The sequence below is a fragment of the Parus major genome, chromosome 12 (assembly GCF_001522545.3).
Source record: "Parus major isolate Abel chromosome 12, Parus_major1.1, whole genome shotgun sequence".
NCBI classification, from domain to species: domain Eukaryota; kingdom Metazoa; phylum Chordata; class Aves; order Passeriformes; family Paridae; genus Parus; species Parus major.
Window position 1 is genome coordinate 5,952,511 of NC_031781.1, and position 17,142 is coordinate 5,969,652.

Sequence of the window (17,142 nt, forward strand, 5' to 3'; positions counted from 1 at the left end):
AATCACACAGACTGTGGCTGCATAAGCAGACACAGCTTCTGTGCCCAAGGACTTCTTGGCTCTTGTAAACTCAGAGGAAAGTTCATCTCTACTGTCAAAGCACCTCATATCTCCCACAAGACCATTCATAACACCTCTCCAAAAAGCATGCCAACACATCCTGCCACCTCAGTTGATTTCATGCTGTAAACAATAAATCCAGTGCAGCACAAGGTGGGATCTCCCAGTGACTTGCTGCCGGCCACCCCTAGCAAAATAAGAGCTTGTTAGGGGACTTAAACATGTAAAACTGAGTCATCCCACCCTGCACAAAACTGTCCCAAACCCCACAACACTTCTTTTATGTAATGCAACCTTTAGTAATCAACAGGGAGAAGATAAATTAGGATGAACTTGACACAGCCACAATCTCTGCTGAACATATAACCACCATCAGCCCCATCCAAACTGGTTAAGTACCAATTCTTCTTCTTAAACAGGAATAAAAACCAGGTTACAGCAGTTTCCATAGATCTGCTACAGAGTCATCACACACACAGCTTTGGACAGGGAAAAAATGTCAGGCAATAAACATTGGCCATTTTTGTAGGGGCTGTACAAAATCTGCTGTACAAAAGAGTCAGTGCCAAGCAGAGAACCGAATAAAGCATGTGTGTGTTCTCCTGTACCGTAAACGTGACCAGAGCATACTTTGCTTGGCTCAAAGAAAAACACACCATACAAAAGGTTTTGCAGCTTGCTCTCTACTTCCAACTTTCATTTACAAATGTCACAGTTGGAACAAGTGTTGGCAACAAGAGCAACACTGCTAAAAGACTAATCGGTGCTGGAAACCAGCCCAACCTTAAGACGCAAGAGCCTGAGGCAGGGCTACTCATTTATTAACTCCTCCATGCAACTCCATGTTTAAAATGGATTCCCTGGAAATCAGGCAGCACCAGCACTTTCTGAAGGCACAGATGCCATCTAGTGGGACAGGACTGACAACCTCACAGAGAAGCCACAAAACTACTAAGTCAGTTTTAGCCAAAAGGAGGTGTGTATAAACCCTGAGAAGAGCAAGACTTACATACAAATCTTCAGAACATGTTACAAACACATCAGTTTGTGGCCAGAGGTGCATGAAGAGACTGCAAAAAGCCATCATTGCAATTTAAGGTTTCTTCAGCTATTATTACTATTTTTAATACATTTAATACATAGTTAGGATTTACACAGTAGCTGTTAAAAATAACACTCACCCCTGGAAAATGATCACTTCAATAGCAAGGGTGTCACACTAAAATGCCATTCAGTAAGGGTGGGATACCAGGGAAATATGTCATTCCAAGAGAAAAAATAAACCTGGCAGCCAAGCCTAAACCACATTAGATTTGAACAATTTAATAGCAGTAAGTGGAAAGCAGGAAGAGATGAATTTTGAGCCAAGTTGGAAACATGCACTGCAGATCTTGCCACCATTGAAAAGCTGATAAAGCAGGTTAAAGGACAACCTGACACTGCCCAAGTATTTAAAAACATTACTGATTTTAGCAACAAGACTTCAGGAAGGCATTTCCAAGTTTTGATATGGGCCACAAGTTAACAATACTTCTTACACAAATTGCAGCTCAATACTGATGAATTGGAACAATAGACATCAAAAAGTTTGTTTTCCATTAGATTTTTTAACTATCAGAGAGCTGGGAGTGATTGTGATCCAGAAGAATGACTGAAGCTGTGAGGCTGTCACAGCAGGAATGCACAAAAGCTGATGTTGAGGGCAGAAAGAACACACCAAGCTCTAGCCCCATGATCTGCTTTATGAGAATGCCAGTAGCAGTTCCTCAGTGAAAGTTAGCAAAATTAAGTATAATAAGCTATCAACACTGGAAACAGTGCTTGAGAATGTATTCATTTTAAAATATCACAGCAGCCTTAAAAACTGTTATTAGCAAAGAAAAGCCACATTTTGGCTGAAGAAACTAATGCACAGAATAGGTCAATCAATCTCAAAGAAGCTGGCAGGGATGGGAAAGCACCCTTTTCCTATCCAGATCTACCAAAAAGCAGCACTCATCAGTGGGACAAAAACATGTAATGGGAGGAGATGCCCCTTGGCATCATCAAAGCTAATTATGGAAGCTGAAAAACACAGTCTGGAAAAGGAACCATAAACGTGGATCATAGTATAGAATTGCAATTGATTGATTTTGATTTTCCCATTTTATTAACTTTTCCTTATTTTCTCATAGAAGAACCTAACATTTTGAATTGCTGGAATACAATTCTGACTCCTCCTATAGCCTTATTCAGAGGCAAAGGCCACATCCTTCTTGTTGCACACCACCTTCTCAGTAACAGTGAACATGAGCCAAATGGCATCACAGGTAAGAGCCATGCTCACCTGCAACATGGGACAGCTCCAGAACTAGTTCTGGAGCTAAACACAAAGCAAAGCACAGCATCTGGTGAAGAAAGGCTCCCGCTGGCAGGCCTAACCCTGTGCCCTTTTGGTAAAGCAGCTGCTGATGGAGAAACAATCCTTGGAGTTCAGATCAATTTGCATCAATACATGGAAAGGTTCAGCTTTTGTAAGCCTTTGACTTGCCTTGGTAATGCTGAAGCAGCCTGTTCATCCTGATATCCCACAGCTTCACCGTGCTGTCTGTACCCCCTGCAGCAATGCAGTTCCCGCTGGGATGGAAATCCACGTGGTTCACAAACCTGTCAGTGGTAATCAAACCCAACTGCTTATGTTCAACTCTTGCTAAAGATCAAAACAGCCTTTTCAGCAAGGGAAGCTACATCATGACTCACTGAACACTAAGGAAAGGAGGAGATAACCTGAAAATTTATTTTGTTGAATTTCTCTTAAGACCTTGCTTCTAACCCCAGGCAGACTGCAGGCTCCTACCTAAGCACATCTTCAGTAGTTCACATTACAGGTGTAGGAGCTGTAGACACAAACCTCCTGAAATCTGATGGATCCAACTGTCACAACAACATTTTCAAGTGTTCATTTAATGTTTGCATAATATATGTCTTCTATTAAATTAACATTATTTCCAGAGTGATGTGTACAAGACTGAACAGAAATTTTTCTTTTGTTAACTAAATTTAAGATGGAACTCAGTGAATTTGTGCCTGAAATCATATGTTGCCACTTGGAAAGTAGCAAGGCTGAGGTCAAATTTCTTTCTGGACCTGAATCTAATCAATTTTTAATTTGAACACATAAGTATAATAGAAGATCCAGACCCTTCAGGGAAAGATACCTTGTAACTCCTCACCAAACAAACTGGATGAAATTAATTATCTTTTGAGTGTTCTTGTAGCAAGTACTGAAAAAGTTGAGATATTTCAATAGGTTGTTTGGACAAAACACATACTTAAGAGCACTGAAAAAAAAAAAGTCTGAATTTGTCTTAATATCATTGTATATTACCTAGAAAGAACATAATATTGCACTAGAAATTCAGTGGTGCAATAAATTAGGGAGATTCCAGTCTCAGTTCTGTGAGGACTTTTTTTATGTTTCTGGGTAAATTGTCTTTTGCCGTGGCTCAACATTCCAAATTTAACAGCTATTTTTCTGAATGCAAAGAGGGTTTTTTTAATAACCTCGTTGTTTAAAAACTTGAAGATGAATCAAAGCATCCAAGTGCCATTCTGTCAGTAAACTTTTGCACTTCTATGTCAACTCAGAGCAAACTAAAAGAAGAAATAAAGAATTTAAGCATCTCCAAAAATAAATAAGCACGAAGAAACTGAGGCTTGGTGTGCTGGCCAGTTAATGAAATATAACCCTCCCAGTTCTAACCTTGAGCAGCCAAAGGGGCAATTCTAGACTGGGCCCTCACATTGGCTACTTTTGTAAGAGGTGCTAATGGAGCAGTTTTATAATTGCCAGGACAGGGACCTCTGAACTTCACAATCCAGATGTAAATTCCCTTGGTAATTCCACTTCAGACATTACCAGCTGGTACTTACCCTCCATGCTCACAGAAGGAGTGGATGCATTCTCTGCTGGTTTTGTCCCACAGCTTGACAGTTTTATCATCACTGGATGACACTATCAATCGTCCATCAGGAGAGAATCTAAGGCCAGAGTTACAGCAATTAAGAAAAGTCCTCAAATGAAAGGAGTACAGGGTCAACTGAATTTGGTCAGCTGTCAAAGTAAGTTGGTAAACACACCTTGCTTTTCAAGAAGTCACAGAGGCATCAGTGAGACTGAAAATCCAATCACTAAGCTGAGGGAAAATTAAGCAAGCCCTAAGTACTCAAACTATACCTAAGTCCATGAGCATATAAAATAAATCTCAGGAAAGTCTCAAGTCTGACTTAAGATCTTGTGTCTCGCTTGTTTCAATTTAAGTGTACTTCAAGTTGCTTCTCCGCCCTGATTCAAAACAATTCCTGCCTTTGCCACAAGAGTTCAGAGCAACACAGCCACTCACAAGCTGCAGCAGAGCCTTCACCATTTCAGTGCCTTAGGAGAATATATTAAGTTCCCATCTCAAAATACCATATACATGACAGATCCAGATCTCTCTTCAGAGGCACAGACATTACAGAATCAGGATTGGTGACCCTAACTACAGATCATCAGACATACTGGAAAAACATCCTTTCTGCTCTTCTGTGGGCATCCATGGCCACCACCACATTCCAGAACTGTAATAAACTTTTCACCTACAGAGGAACCATGGCTTGATCCCAGATACACACATGCTGTGTAACTCTTTGAAACCAAAGCTGAAACAGTTATCAGGAAATAATGCTATTATCATGGAAGCACAACATTTTGGAGGAAACACAGGTGATCATTTTAATAAGGGGCATGACAAGTCTAAGAAACTTTAAACAAAACTTTTAAGAAACTTTAGACAAGTATAAAGAAACTAAGGTGAAGTAATAGTAGAAACCTCTTTTTCTATTAGTAACTTCAAGACACAGAATTCTCCTTACCAGGTAAAAACAAAACACAGAACAAATCACAAAGCAGGAAAGCCTCTGCTTGACAGAGATTACTGGAGGAACATGAAGTGGGTGCAGGCTATTATCAAAGGATGTCTCTGCAGGCCAGCAATATATTTCAGACACTAGACACATCTGAATCACCTTGAATAGAAATGTGTTGCACCAGACCATGACACTGAGCCTCTGCTTTGAAGGATAAATCTTCATTTCTGCTTGTCAGAGAGCCGTACTCACCTGGCACAGCGAACCCAGTTGATGTGCTGACTCAATGAGAACAGAAACTTCTGCCTGTGGACCGTCCACACTTTGATTGTTTTGTCATCAGAAGCTGTAACTAAGGACTGGCCATCGCTGGAGAAATGAACACTTCTCACGGTTGCTGTGTGAGCCTTGAACACAGTCGATTCTCCCTTGCTACACAAAAGGGAAGAGCTCTTTAAAATTGCACAGCAGGGCAGCAAAGACATTCTGTACCTGAAAACACAGAGCTGCTGTACGCTGAGCAGTGCTAGTAACCACCACTTTTATGGGAACTGCATGTTACCACATTAGGATAAAAACATTGATCGACCCCAAACTTGGTCATGCTTCATGACAGAATACACAGCTAAACCAGTTGTTCCAGTTCCATACTGGAGGCCAATCCAACAGGAAACAACCCATATTTCCTATAAAGGGGGAAAAAAATGCTACAGCTAATTTGTGCAACCATTTAAACACTTATGAAAACATCATGTAAAAGAAGACACTGAGGTTCTGTACTGTTGCCAGGTCCTTTGCTGCTAGGCAAGCAAGGAGAGGGGCGTTTTCACAGCCCATATAGACAGAGCCAAGCAGGCAACGACCTAACAACTACTCCAGTAATGGCCCATGCTCCAGATGGCTATTCCAGTGCCACATCACACAAGATATAACACAACTGAATTCAGTACACCCGATCCTGTACAGCTGTGAGCAAACTGCCATTAACTCAGCCAGGCCAGACAATTCAAATGTGTTCATTTTTGGTTAGACATCATTTCCAAATAAATGCAAGATACATTTTTCTTGCAAATAAATACAAGGCATACTTAGAGATCCAACAAGTTTATGGAACTCTTGGTCCAAAATCTGCCTCCAGCATGTACTGTACCTCCAGGAGCTCAATATTCACAGACTGAGGAGAAGACAAAGACACGGTGGCTCCTCTTTCCCTCAAACAGATCCCTGTCCTATAGCCAGAGAACTGCTACAAAGAAGTAAGGAGAAATTCCAAGCCATAGTTAAACACAGAGGCAGAAGGGAATAGGTACTCACATGCTAGGAATCCACAAACGGACTGTTTTGTCTCTAGAGCCTGAAGCCACAAGGTGGCCAGAAGGTGAGAACTGGACACACAAAACTGCATCTTTGTGGCCCATGAAGCGATAGGCTCTCATCTGAGGCTTCATACTCCAGATCATCAGGCACGAATCCATTGAGCCACTTACTGAAATAAAAAAGGATAAACAAAACCAAACTTGCATTAGTTCTCTTCCAATTACACTAAAACTACATTTCACACTCAGTTCACCATCATAGCTTCCAGCACTCTCAATACAAGCCTCACCAGTCTATTGCAAGCTGTGTATTTCATTACTGTCATCCATACAATTTCATTAGTAATTCAAACAAAACAAGGCCAGCCATGCATTACTTTGGACTGAATTTACTTCCAAGAGTCCAACCATGCAACAGCTGCAGAGGCAGAAGCCACACAGGTTGTAAACCTTCCACACACACAGGAAATGAAGGTTATCACTTTCTTATTGGCAGAGGCAGGTATCAGCTGCAGCGTTGGTGACTTAAAAGCACCCTGCTACACCTCCCTCTAACACCTCTCCCTTGTGGCAAAACAGTGGCCAAAGTCAGCTCAGCAGTTCTTCACAACATATTAAAAACACAAGGTGCGTGGAGCGGTGTTCAATCTCCTGTTGGCAGGAAGCACCAGCAGGACCTTTTGCTGTTGCAGAGCTCAGTTACCTCCACTGCTCCCCCCATCTAACTAACGCAGAGCAGCTCTTTCTTTATCCTCTGGCCATCAACACTCAGACAATTTACCCAATTGCTTTTTAGTGCAACTGAAGTCCACACTTGTGACAGCATCTCTGTGACCTTTGAAGTGCCTCTCCAGGGATGGATCTTCCTAGAAGACAAAAATGTTCAGACACTATAGATTTAAGAACCATCTTTGTACAATAAAATCATTTTATTTCTACAAGAAGTGAATCAAGCCACATATTCACCCCACAAAAAACAGGTAGAGGCAAGAACCATTGTGCAGGCAACTGCACAACACAAAACACAAATTTCACACATACCATAAATTTTAAAATAAGCAAATTATCCAAGCTATTACTAGCTTGGATCTAGGGTGACCGCACAAATCCCTCATGCATTTTTACAACACGCTGCTGGCAGAGAGACTCTAAAGCTGACTGTAGAACAGATAAGCCATGTCCATGATCACCTGAGCAGGCAGCCAAGCTCAGCTTTGCTCTGACAGCTGCTCATCTCAGCTCAGGTGTAGCCAAGAGGCCACTATTTGCACAGAAGAGGCAAATTCACAAGATTTAACACACCTATCCAAACAGGCAGGAGGAATGAGATCTACAGCAAAATGGACTGACACACAACCCTTCCCACAGCACCTTGCTGCAAAGGCCAACAAAAGCCTGAGGTCAGGCAAAAAAACAAAGAGCCGAGAGAACTATTACAAGAGGTTTTAACACTTGAAAATTGCCCAGAGTTCAGGACAGGCTGATCAGCTTTCAATCCCTGCCCTCTGACACACACTGTCACTGCCTCCCTGGCAATCCCCACCACAGCCTGTTCCCACTCAGGACTTGACCAGAGCCCCAGAACAGGGCAGCCTTCCCCCCTCAGCACCCAGCACCAGCTCTCTGCAGATCCAGAGCCCCTCCAACAGTCTAGAGGTGTGGCTCTGCACAAACACAGACCAAGCCCAGCTGCAGCAGCACGCCAGACCCCGAGCTACCAGCAGCATTAATCTCCCCGAGCCCCTCTGTCCTACACGATGCCACCCCAGAGCAGCACTGAACCCGCCCTAAGCCCAGCACTGCCTCCCACCGCCACTCCGGCCTCAGAGCCCCCCGCAGCACCAGACACTCCCGGGCCGGCACCAGCCTTTGCCTTCCCCTTTCAGTCTTCCCTGCGCAGTCACAACCCTCCCGGTTCGGACACCACGGCCCAAGGGCTGTCCCCGCCGCCACCCCCGCTCAGCGGCAGTCCTCCCCGCAGCCCCCCGGGAGGCGCCGGTCCCGCCGCAGCGGCCTCACACCGGCTGTTCCGCCCCTCACCTCGCACAGGGCGGCCATGACGCCCCGCGGCCGCCGTTCGCTTCCCGCGCCGCGCGCGCTCTGCAGCAACGGCCCCGCCCAGCGAGGGGCGGGCCCGGCCTGAGGGGCCGCGGCGGCGGGCGCGGGGCGGGAGCAGCGCAGCGCCGCCCCGGGGAGCGGGCCCTTGCTTGGCAGCGGGTTCCTGTGAGCCCTGCCCGCCCCGCCGCGGGGCTCGGGACGTTGGGGAAAGGCCCTTCAGGCGCTGTTATATCAGTTACTCTGGCAGGCTTGGTGCCGCTCCCTGGGCAGCCCGCTCAGTGCCCAACCACCCCGCTCCTTTGCCTCGCTGCTGCTCCGGGGCCGAATGGCTCCCAGAGCCTGGTGGAGGCGATCCCCCATCTCAGCCAGGGGAGTACCACAAACCAGTGCTGGTCACTTCCGAGAAGCGGTTCAACTGCTGTGAGATCAGTTGCTGCTGCTTGGTCTGTGGGTGTTCAAAATAGGAACTCACCCTGGGCTTGTGCAAAGAGCACAGAACTGAGAAAGGTTTATTCTTCCAGTTGTTTAATACCAACTCAAATCTATTTCCTCCAACTCCATTCTGCTCTGCCTCAGAACAGTGTGAAGCCTACATTCTGCCTCTCCATGAGGCTTGGGTCGACCATCTGGGCTTCTAAAGGGGCCTTTCCTCCCATCTCTAATGCATCCAGGCCCCTTCCTGTAAGGACACCTCTCCTCTTGCACATTCCTGACAGCCAGGGTTGTGCTCTGTTGAAGCTGGGGTTATAGTAGTAGAGGATCTAAAACAGGCAGAGGAGAAGAATTAGTTGCCACCATCCCAAGACTGGTAACCCCAATGTTACTCCAAATTGCAGCAGAGGATCATGTACTTTGAGGGCTGTGTAGAACCTAAAGCTCGTGTGGTTGTGTTCAGGCCACCTCCACCCCTGGGGTTTTGCCTCCTGAGAGGAAAGCAGCATAGAATTTTTAAAAGCAGAAAAACTGCTTTTGAAAACTAAATATCATGATTTCTCAGGATTTTCAGTGAAGATGTGAGGAGGTGATCTTGTTGGTCCTTTAGTACATCTGATTGGCATTGGGCAGGTACCACAGGAAGGTTCCAGATTTGATGCAGCAAGACACAGAGCAAAGACATTCAGAGAAATGTCTCCCTGCCCTTTGAGGTACTGCATCTGAAGAGAAACATTCCTCCCTCAGACATGGCCTTTCTGCCCACATAGCTATGGATTTTGGATCTGGAAGTCTGAAGCAGTTTCTAGCATGGCCTGACCCGACCCTCATTAAATTCTTTGGCATTTGAGTATTAGCTTTTCTTTCTCTGCACTGAAATAAAGAAGATATACATGATGCTAAATATGCCTGAGGTCTGAAAGAATCTTATACAACCCATTTTAGAGAAATAATAAAACAGAAACATGTTGTGATTGCACTCCCACTTATAAAAGCTGGAAATTGAATTGAATAATTGCAGGATTCCACCACCCAAAAAAACACCCCAAGCTGCCTTCTAGCTAACACAGAAGCAGCATCTATGGTGACCATGGATGGTGACTTTTCTTACCTCAGCCCTGGGGTGCCACTGCCTAACACCAACAGCCAGAGGTGACAGCAGATCATTGGCATGACACTCTCACCTGTGGGAGTTCAGAGCAAATGTCACAAGAGAAAGAATTAAAGAAAAGTCATGTCAAGAGGATAAAAGGGGCCCTTGAGAGCAACAAGCACACGTTGGGTCCAGCGGTGGAGTTGACTTGAATAGCCCAGTTCAGCCATTCAGCCATCCCTGTGGCATTATCTGCTGGGGGTTTGAGCAGCGCGGGGTTTTTGCAATCCCTCCGAAGCGGTGGTCCTGGGAGCCAGCCCCTCCTGACGCCCAGCCAGGGAGGGAGGTGGCCCTCGGGCCATGCGCTGTCCCCCGCTGCCACCGCGGCTGCAGGGACTCCTGCCATCCTCCAGGTGGCCAGCGGGGGGCAGGCTGGGGCCGCGAACCTTGGCGAGAGGGAAGGGCAGGCGGAAAACGGGGTGAAATTAACACGGCTTCGTTAGAGATGAAGCCGGCCAGTCTAGGCAGCTTCTTTGTGAAGAATACCGTAACTCTGCGTGGTAAAAGCGCTGAGCTTGCCTCTTTCAAATGCCTCTTCCCAGCTTGCCACCTAGGCATTATCTAGTAATTCTCAGCAAGTCATTCCCTGGGCTTATTTGTATCACTGTGAATCAGAAAGAGAACAGAAGCCCCAGGATCTGCCCCCTCTGTCACATCTACAGAGCCTTGCACTGGCAGCCCTGCCAAGGCTGTGATTTCTGCATGCTGCAAAAGCTATTGCGGAGCATCAGACACACCCAGAATTCAGGTGAGTTGTTCTTGCATGAAATTACTATTAACCTTTGACTTCAAGCCCAATTCATAAAGCCCTGAATTTCTCTCCAGTGTACGTGCGTCTAAGTTTAACAACTAAACTTAATGTTTGCCAATTCTATACTGCAAACACCAGTTCTCACCTGTCCTGTTAATACTTACTGCTGAGAATACCAGTCTCTACTCATACCTTTACAGTTCTAAGAATATTCCAAGGGACAGCATGCAAAGTTTCAGAAAGTCACCATGAGACTTTTTCTGAAAAAGTTGAGGTTCTGGTCAACACAAAAAAAAGCACTGGTCAACAAGACCAGTGGTGGGAAGAAGTGTTTCACCATTTCCAAAGGAAGCTCCAAAAGACACAGAGCTGATGAATGCAATGCACACACGCTAAAATGCAACCAGCACTTATACCCAGGTCTCCCAGTTGCTAGCAGCACTCTCACAACAAGGTCATCCTGTCCCCATGATCCCAGCATGAGTCCTTCACAGCTGGTTTGTGTCCCATCCCAATACATCCTGGAGATGAGGCAGTGGCATTGGGCAAACAGTTCTGCAGTGCTATGGCATAGGTCAAAATGGCCATCTGGGATGTGACAGCCACCTTGTTCTTGGCACTTTGCATCCAGAGAGCACAGCAGAGACTTAGGCAGCCCAGGCAGACAGCTACAAGGAGCCAAAGAATGGAGATGAAGATTCATAACACAGAGTTGTTGTCCATCCTCCTTTGCTGCTGCTGTGGAAGGGGCCAGCTGCAGACAGGTTAGGCACTGCAGAAAGGAGCAGACCCACCAAGCAGCTCAGCTGATGACAGTGACACAGTCCCATTGCTTCCATAGGGAGAGGCTGCTTTACATCAGCTGAAGATGTAGCTTGCTACCACATCAGTTATTTTTTTCTCTTACTAATGACTTTGTCCTCCCTGTGTGCCAAACCTGTTTATTTATAGCACACATTTCTTTTTTCCCACCTGCCTTTGTGCTATTACCCTTCCTTACAGAGTTAAGAAAAAGACAGGAGGAAAAAATCCCAACTTTCTCTCAAGTAAGTCCTGACCTAAATGCAAATCTGTTCAAGCAAATGCAGAGAGCTTTGATGCTGCATAAGAAGAGAAGGGGAGCAGCCTCTACTGCTATCAGAACAGATCTTTACTGCTATGTAACAACCAGGCAATGAAGCAAAAGCCACGGGAGTTTAAAGAGGAAGCTCAGCCAAAGGTCACCTGGCTGCCCCAGGTGCTTGTTATCAGAACCTTGAAAAGAGGGAGGAAAGTGACACCAGCTGATTGTAGCAACAGCAGGAAACAGCTGACAGGGCTGGGGGAGCCCTCTCCTCTCCTCAGCACTCCGCATGCAGAGGGTCTTTGCTGTTGTAAACCAAAGGGGCTGCAAAGCCTGAGCTCTGCAGTTTCTCACGCCAGAGAAAATAGTTCTACTTCAGATTGGAAGCATCTGCTAGGCAGAGAGTTAGAAATCACACTTAATTGCAGTACCCTGTTTTATTTGCTGCCTAGTCTTTGCAGTGGATTTGTACTACTTTCACTGCTCATCCATGTAGCTTAAGGGCTAAGGGGAAGGATGACAAGGGGACACATGCAGAAGCACCAGAGGAATACACTGCTACTCCCTCTGTGGGGCTACACAGTTCTTAACCATCCAAGAGAGAGGGAGTAAAGGGAACTTGTATATGCCTGCAGTTTCCAGAACTAGCCTAAAAGAGAGGGATTCAGGAATGAAAAAACCTGGCAAGCTGGATCCAGCCAGAATAACTTCAGCAGCCTTCTCAGCATATATGGAGTTGTCTCTGACCACTTACATTGGTTCTAGTGCCTTAAGCCACTATAAAATCTTAAAATCTGTTACAGGAATATAGATCAAACCTGGATTTAAAATGTCTGCAGCACAGGTGGCTCAGCTGTGCTCATCTTGCTGACCAAGGACAGGTGGATGCTTTCAGTTCCTGAACTTTCTCTGCTGGTGTCTGCAGGGGTGAGCAGAGTTCAGGCTTTGCTGAACTCACAATTGCATCAATCTAGAGCCCAAAGTGCACAAAAAGTGATGCTAGGAAAACACTAGCTGAGTTCACAGGAGTGAAGCTGAGACCTTTGGGACATGGGATTCCTCACTCATGGGGCATGTGTCCAGCACCCACACCCAGCAGGGTTCATTGCCACACAGACCCTGGTGCTGGGGCTGGCCTGGCCAGGGCAGGTAACACTGCATGGTCCAGCACCACCTACCTACAAAGCAGGTCGGTATTACCAGTACCATGGAAACATGTTCCAGTATTCGCCTCTCCCCATTGGGCTGCTTTCCAAACAACACTGATCACTGGGCTCGATCACATTTGGCCTTGACTTTTAAGCCTCTAATCTTATGGAAAAGGTCTTTGTCCCATAATTTCCCAAATCTGGGTCCCCACTCTGCAGATTAGAGGAGGGTATCAGTCAGAACCCTGCTGAACAGTATCAAGTGGAAAGTGTCACATGGGAAAAACTAAAAGGATGAACACTCAGCCATGCTGTGAACAGAGCAGGCAGGGGGACATCAACCTTCCCAGAGAAACTCCTGCTGACAGAAGAGTTTGATCAGCACAGGCAAGCATAGAACTGCCCAGTCCTTCTTCTAAAGCTCTATGCTCTGAGGAGCTAAAGACCCAGAGTTGGCTTCTCTCCTTCCCACACACCATTCCTGCACATGGCAGAGAGGAATGCCAGGTAAGTGTGACCAGAGCAGACCACAGAACCCCAGATATCTGTTACATTTGCTGCCTTTACATGCAGAAGGGAAGGTTGCCCCTGTTTGCAGAATGTCAGGGCAGCCCTTGTTCCAACCAGCATTAACTCCATGGCACCCACCTGACCATCTCCCCTGCAGCACTTTCCCCTCTGAACAGACTATAATTATTAGAGGTAGACATTCCTGCAGTGAATTGGGCTGTGTGAGGGGATAGTGGTTCTTTGTATTTCCAAGCCAGCTGAAGCAGGCAGAACCAGATAGTGGTGGGCTCACTGCCCACCACCCAAACCAATTGCTTCCTTGCACAGATCATTTGCCCTTCCAACATCTCAGACAGAGAATAAAGTTCCTGACTTACTTTCTGTCTTGTGCCAGCAGGAGGTCAGCCTTTGCTGCACCTCTTTGTGCTACCGTGACATGGTCATGTTTGTGTTGGGACATTTGTCTTGATGAGGCCACTAAAGTACAAATGAGACATTAAAGACACAAAATTATATAAGAAGACAGTTTTCCACTGTTCAAATAGGACAGAACAACCAGGAAGGTTTACTGTTCAAACAGTTTATTATCAACTCTATCTAGTTGTGTCTATTAGACTTTATATCCATACTGTGCTCCAAGAGGCTCTAGAAGCATGGGAGCAGCTGCCAGTGGAGATGGATGGGCTTCAGCAGACACCTGCATGTCCCTCCACACTGACCATCTGGGCTTCTGGAGGGGCCTTTCATCCAACCCTGCTGCACAAAGGGCTCTCTGTTTGAGGGCAGCTCTCCTTTTGCACATTCCCAGCAGCCAGGGATGTGCTCTGTTAAAGCTGGGATTATAGTAGTAGAGGATCTAAAACAAGGAACAGAGTTAGTTGCTACTATTCCAAGACTGGAAAAATACAAGCTACAAGAACTAGGACAGTCTGAATTGCAAAAGAGGAGTACAGCTAAGGAAAAGGACTTTGAGGGCCATATGGAACTTAAAGCCCAGACTAAAGCATTATGTGACCATTGTTCAGCCATCACCACAACTGAGGTTTTGCCCTCCTGGGGGCCAAAACAGAACAACTGCTTTCAAAAGCTAAATATCACTATTTCTCTGCAGATTCAATGCAGATGTGAGCAGGCAGGTAATCCCATGATACTTGGATGCATCTGCTTGGCATTGGGTGCCACAGGGAGGTTTCAGATTTGGTATAGCAAAACACGGAGCAAAGACATTCAGAGAAATCAGGTTACACTGAGTCTATCTGTCCCTTAAATGGGTTCAAACTCAGCAGGTCTCACTGAAATGTATCTTACCCACATTTCTACTAGTCAGAAAGACTCACTCAAACCTGCCTGAGCACAGACTGAAAAGGAAATGAAAACCAGACTACTCACTCCCATCCCCACCTGTTCTATGGCAAGGCCTTATTTGCTGTGAAGGTCCCTCTCTCCCCTCAGATTATCACAAGCATCAGTAGCTGTGCAGAGCAGCTGCTGTACCTGGCTGTGAGCAGAAGCTGCTGCTTCCTCTGATAGGAATTCAGGCAGGGAGGCAGATCTTTGGAAATCCCGCTGCACTTTGGTGAATCCATAGAGGTTCAGCTGGCGAATAACACTCTTGATGTGCCGTGTGTTAAAAACCCGCTGACAAGCTCCCCTGCCCAGCACCTCCACTTTGAAGAGATCTTTGTTGATGGCCACACATTTTCCACCCTCACTCCACCAAATGGACCGAAACTGGTCACTTTCCAGCATTTTCCAAAGCTTTTGTGGAAAGCAGAGGGGCAAGAATTGATTGTCTTTGCCTGTGCTCTCATTGGAAACAGCAAGAGCTTGTTTGGTCTTGTGTGTGTCATTGCCAGGCCGGATATCCCGCTCATCCTCCATCGCTTGTATGGCAGTGTCACAGGGCACAGTTTCCCCCTGTCCTGGAAGGCCAGGAGAAGCCATGCCAGCCCACTGCCCCAGTGCATCTGGAGCAGAAAGGGGTGGTGTTTCTGTGGGAATCAGCTCACTTTTCTATTCTTACAGGTGGACTGAAGCTTCCCTAATTGGCCATCACCCTGCACAGGCATACCTCATTCTCCCAGTCAGTGGGCAAAAGCCAACTGGCCATGGCTAACTATGGGTTCCAATGGAATGTTCTGGCATATCACTGCAGTGCCTGTGCCGTGGGGACATTGCAGGGGACATCTCAGTGATGGCTGGCAGCGGTGCCCTGGCAGGGGGAGCGGCCCGAGGAGAAACTGCTGAAGGGAACTTGTTGCTTCTCTGTCCCAGAGCCAGCAGTGGTGGGAGTGCAGAGCCCAGCAGTGTCCACTGAGCTGTCCTGAAGGACTGTGGGCAACCAGAGGACTGGGCCATGTCTGGCTGCAGCAGGAGTGGGTCCCCAGGGAGGAGTGGGGATGGCTGCAGCCTTGGGCATCCCAGGGCCCTGTTTGGGGAGCTCTCTGGCTGGGCCCCTCTGACACCTGCAGAAATATCATTGTGGATATCAGGGAGAGAGGCCAGACCAGGGGACCAGCCCAAAGGACTGCACTACACAGCACAGGGGGGATGTGGGACAGCCCAGCCCTGATGACAAAGGTGGAGGCCAACCAGGGCCTGGCTGCTGGTGGTGGTGACAGAGATGAAGCATCCCAGACATTCTCCAGGGCCTGCATATGCAGAGACATGTGTTAGGGATTATCTGTGTTACCTTGGCAAGTACAGGCTTTCTGTGAGCAGACACCTGTGTGTCCTGTGCAGGAGCTGGAGTGAACACCTCTTGCTCCATGCCAGCAGTGGTTCCCTGGACAGGCCAAAGATCCTGGCAGCTTCCTGAGGGGCAGCTTTCCTCCACCACCTCATCCAGGCACAATGCAGCTGAGGCTCTTATTTTGTGGCCCACTCTTGGCTTGTAGTCCTCCCGCACCTCGGGATGAGTCTTGAAGCTGTGCTATAACAGAACCATAGAAGCTAGAAAATGCAGAGGAGAGTTAATTGTAACCAGTTCAAGCCTGAAAAACAAAAATACATAATAACTAAGACTTTAGTCTTGGCCAAAAACCAAACCTGGGAATTGAAGGAGACAGAGGAAGGTTTGGTTAGGTTTGAAACCTCAGGCTTGGGCTGATGTTACAATGTGGTTCTGTTGAGTGATAACCCACCGGGGGTTTTTACTTGAGCAAGTCTACAGAGCTGTCCTGAAGGGCTGGGGGCAAGGAGAGGCTTGGGCCATGTTCAGCTGCACCCAGGAATGGTTCCCCAAAGAGCAGCAGGGACAGCTGCAGCCTGGGACACCCCAGTGCCCCGTTTGGAAACCTTTCCAGCTGCACCCCTCTGACACCTGCAGAAACACCCTGACAGTCTGCACCTTTTGTGATTCACTGGAGAAACACCTTACAAGCTCCCTGGTAACAAGCTAACCTTTTAATTGGATATGAAAAGTTCTGCCAAGCTAGGGGAAAGGGTTTTCCTTGTAGAAACACATTGCAGCAAGCCTTTGTGTGGAGTAAACACTCTTCATGCCAGAAAGATCAATACAAACCACCTGTTTTGGTATCCAGTTCTGAGCTGCTGCTTGTCTCCCTCTTGCAGCCCTCACTGCAGTGAGGCAGTTTGGCTGCAGCATCCTGTCATCTGTCTAAGAGGGGAGGCTATTTCTGAGGTGACAGAGACCCAGCAGAAGGCTGAGAGCCCAGAACAACCCCTGAGCTCACCTTGATAGTACTGCCAGGTTGCTGTTCTAACAATCTGTTCCAAACACTGGCTAAGTTTGGAAACAGTGC

The 17,142-nt window shown here is 46.8% G+C and overlaps 2 protein-coding genes and 1 long non-coding RNA gene across 3 annotated transcripts in view; all 3 read right to left on the reverse strand.

Moving 5' to 3' along the window:
• Window positions 1-8,385, reverse strand: part of POC1A (POC1 centriolar protein A) — a 44,417-nt gene extending 36,032 nt beyond the window's left edge. Inside the window, exons 1-6 of the mRNA XM_015640830.1 lie at window positions 8,304-8,385; window positions 7,045-7,129; window positions 6,262-6,433; window positions 5,200-5,379; window positions 3,973-4,080; window positions 2,591-2,706 (exon numbers count right to left, since the gene is read on the reverse strand). Coding sequence (XP_015496316.1) covers window positions 2,591-2,706; window positions 3,973-4,080; window positions 5,200-5,379; window positions 6,262-6,433; window positions 7,045-7,129; window positions 8,304-8,321 — 679 coding nt within the window. The 5' untranslated portion in view covers window positions 8,322-8,385. The remainder of the gene's footprint in view (window positions 1-2,590; window positions 2,707-3,972; window positions 4,081-5,199; window positions 5,380-6,261; window positions 6,434-7,044; window positions 7,130-8,303) is intronic.
• Window positions 8,386-8,828: 443 nt separating this feature from the next.
• On the reverse strand, window positions 8,829-11,785 carry LOC117245053. The gene is made up of 2 exons (XR_004499214.1): window positions 9,865-11,785; window positions 8,829-9,082 (listed from the first exon to the last, which is right to left on the reverse strand). It is a non-coding gene; the product is annotated as an uncharacterized LOC117245053 (long non-coding RNA).
• A 1,609-nt stretch (window positions 11,786-13,394) lies between these two features.
• On the reverse strand, window positions 13,395-16,210 carry LOC107210268 (heat shock transcription factor, Y-linked-like). Its single transcript, XM_015640833.3, has 3 exons — window positions 16,071-16,210; window positions 14,873-15,300; window positions 13,395-14,234 (listed from the first exon to the last, which is right to left on the reverse strand). The coding sequence occupies exons 2-3, from the start codon at window positions 15,257-15,259 to the stop codon at window positions 13,989-13,991; spliced, it is 633 nt and encodes a 210-aa protein (XP_015496319.1). The 5' UTR covers window positions 15,260-15,300; window positions 16,071-16,210; the 3' UTR covers window positions 13,395-13,988.
• Between the last annotated feature and the right edge of the window lie 932 nt (window positions 16,211-17,142).

Excerpts from the sequence above, each read along its gene's own strand:
- LOC107210268 (XM_015640833.3), bottom strand. The coding sequence starts at position 15,259 with ATGGAGGATGAGCGGGATATCCGGCCTGGCAATGACACACACAAGACC. Across the intron at positions 14,235-14,872 it reads CAGCTTCTGCTCACAGCCAG|ATCCTCTACTACTATAATCC; the intron begins GTACAGCAGCTG and ends TCCTTGTTTTAG.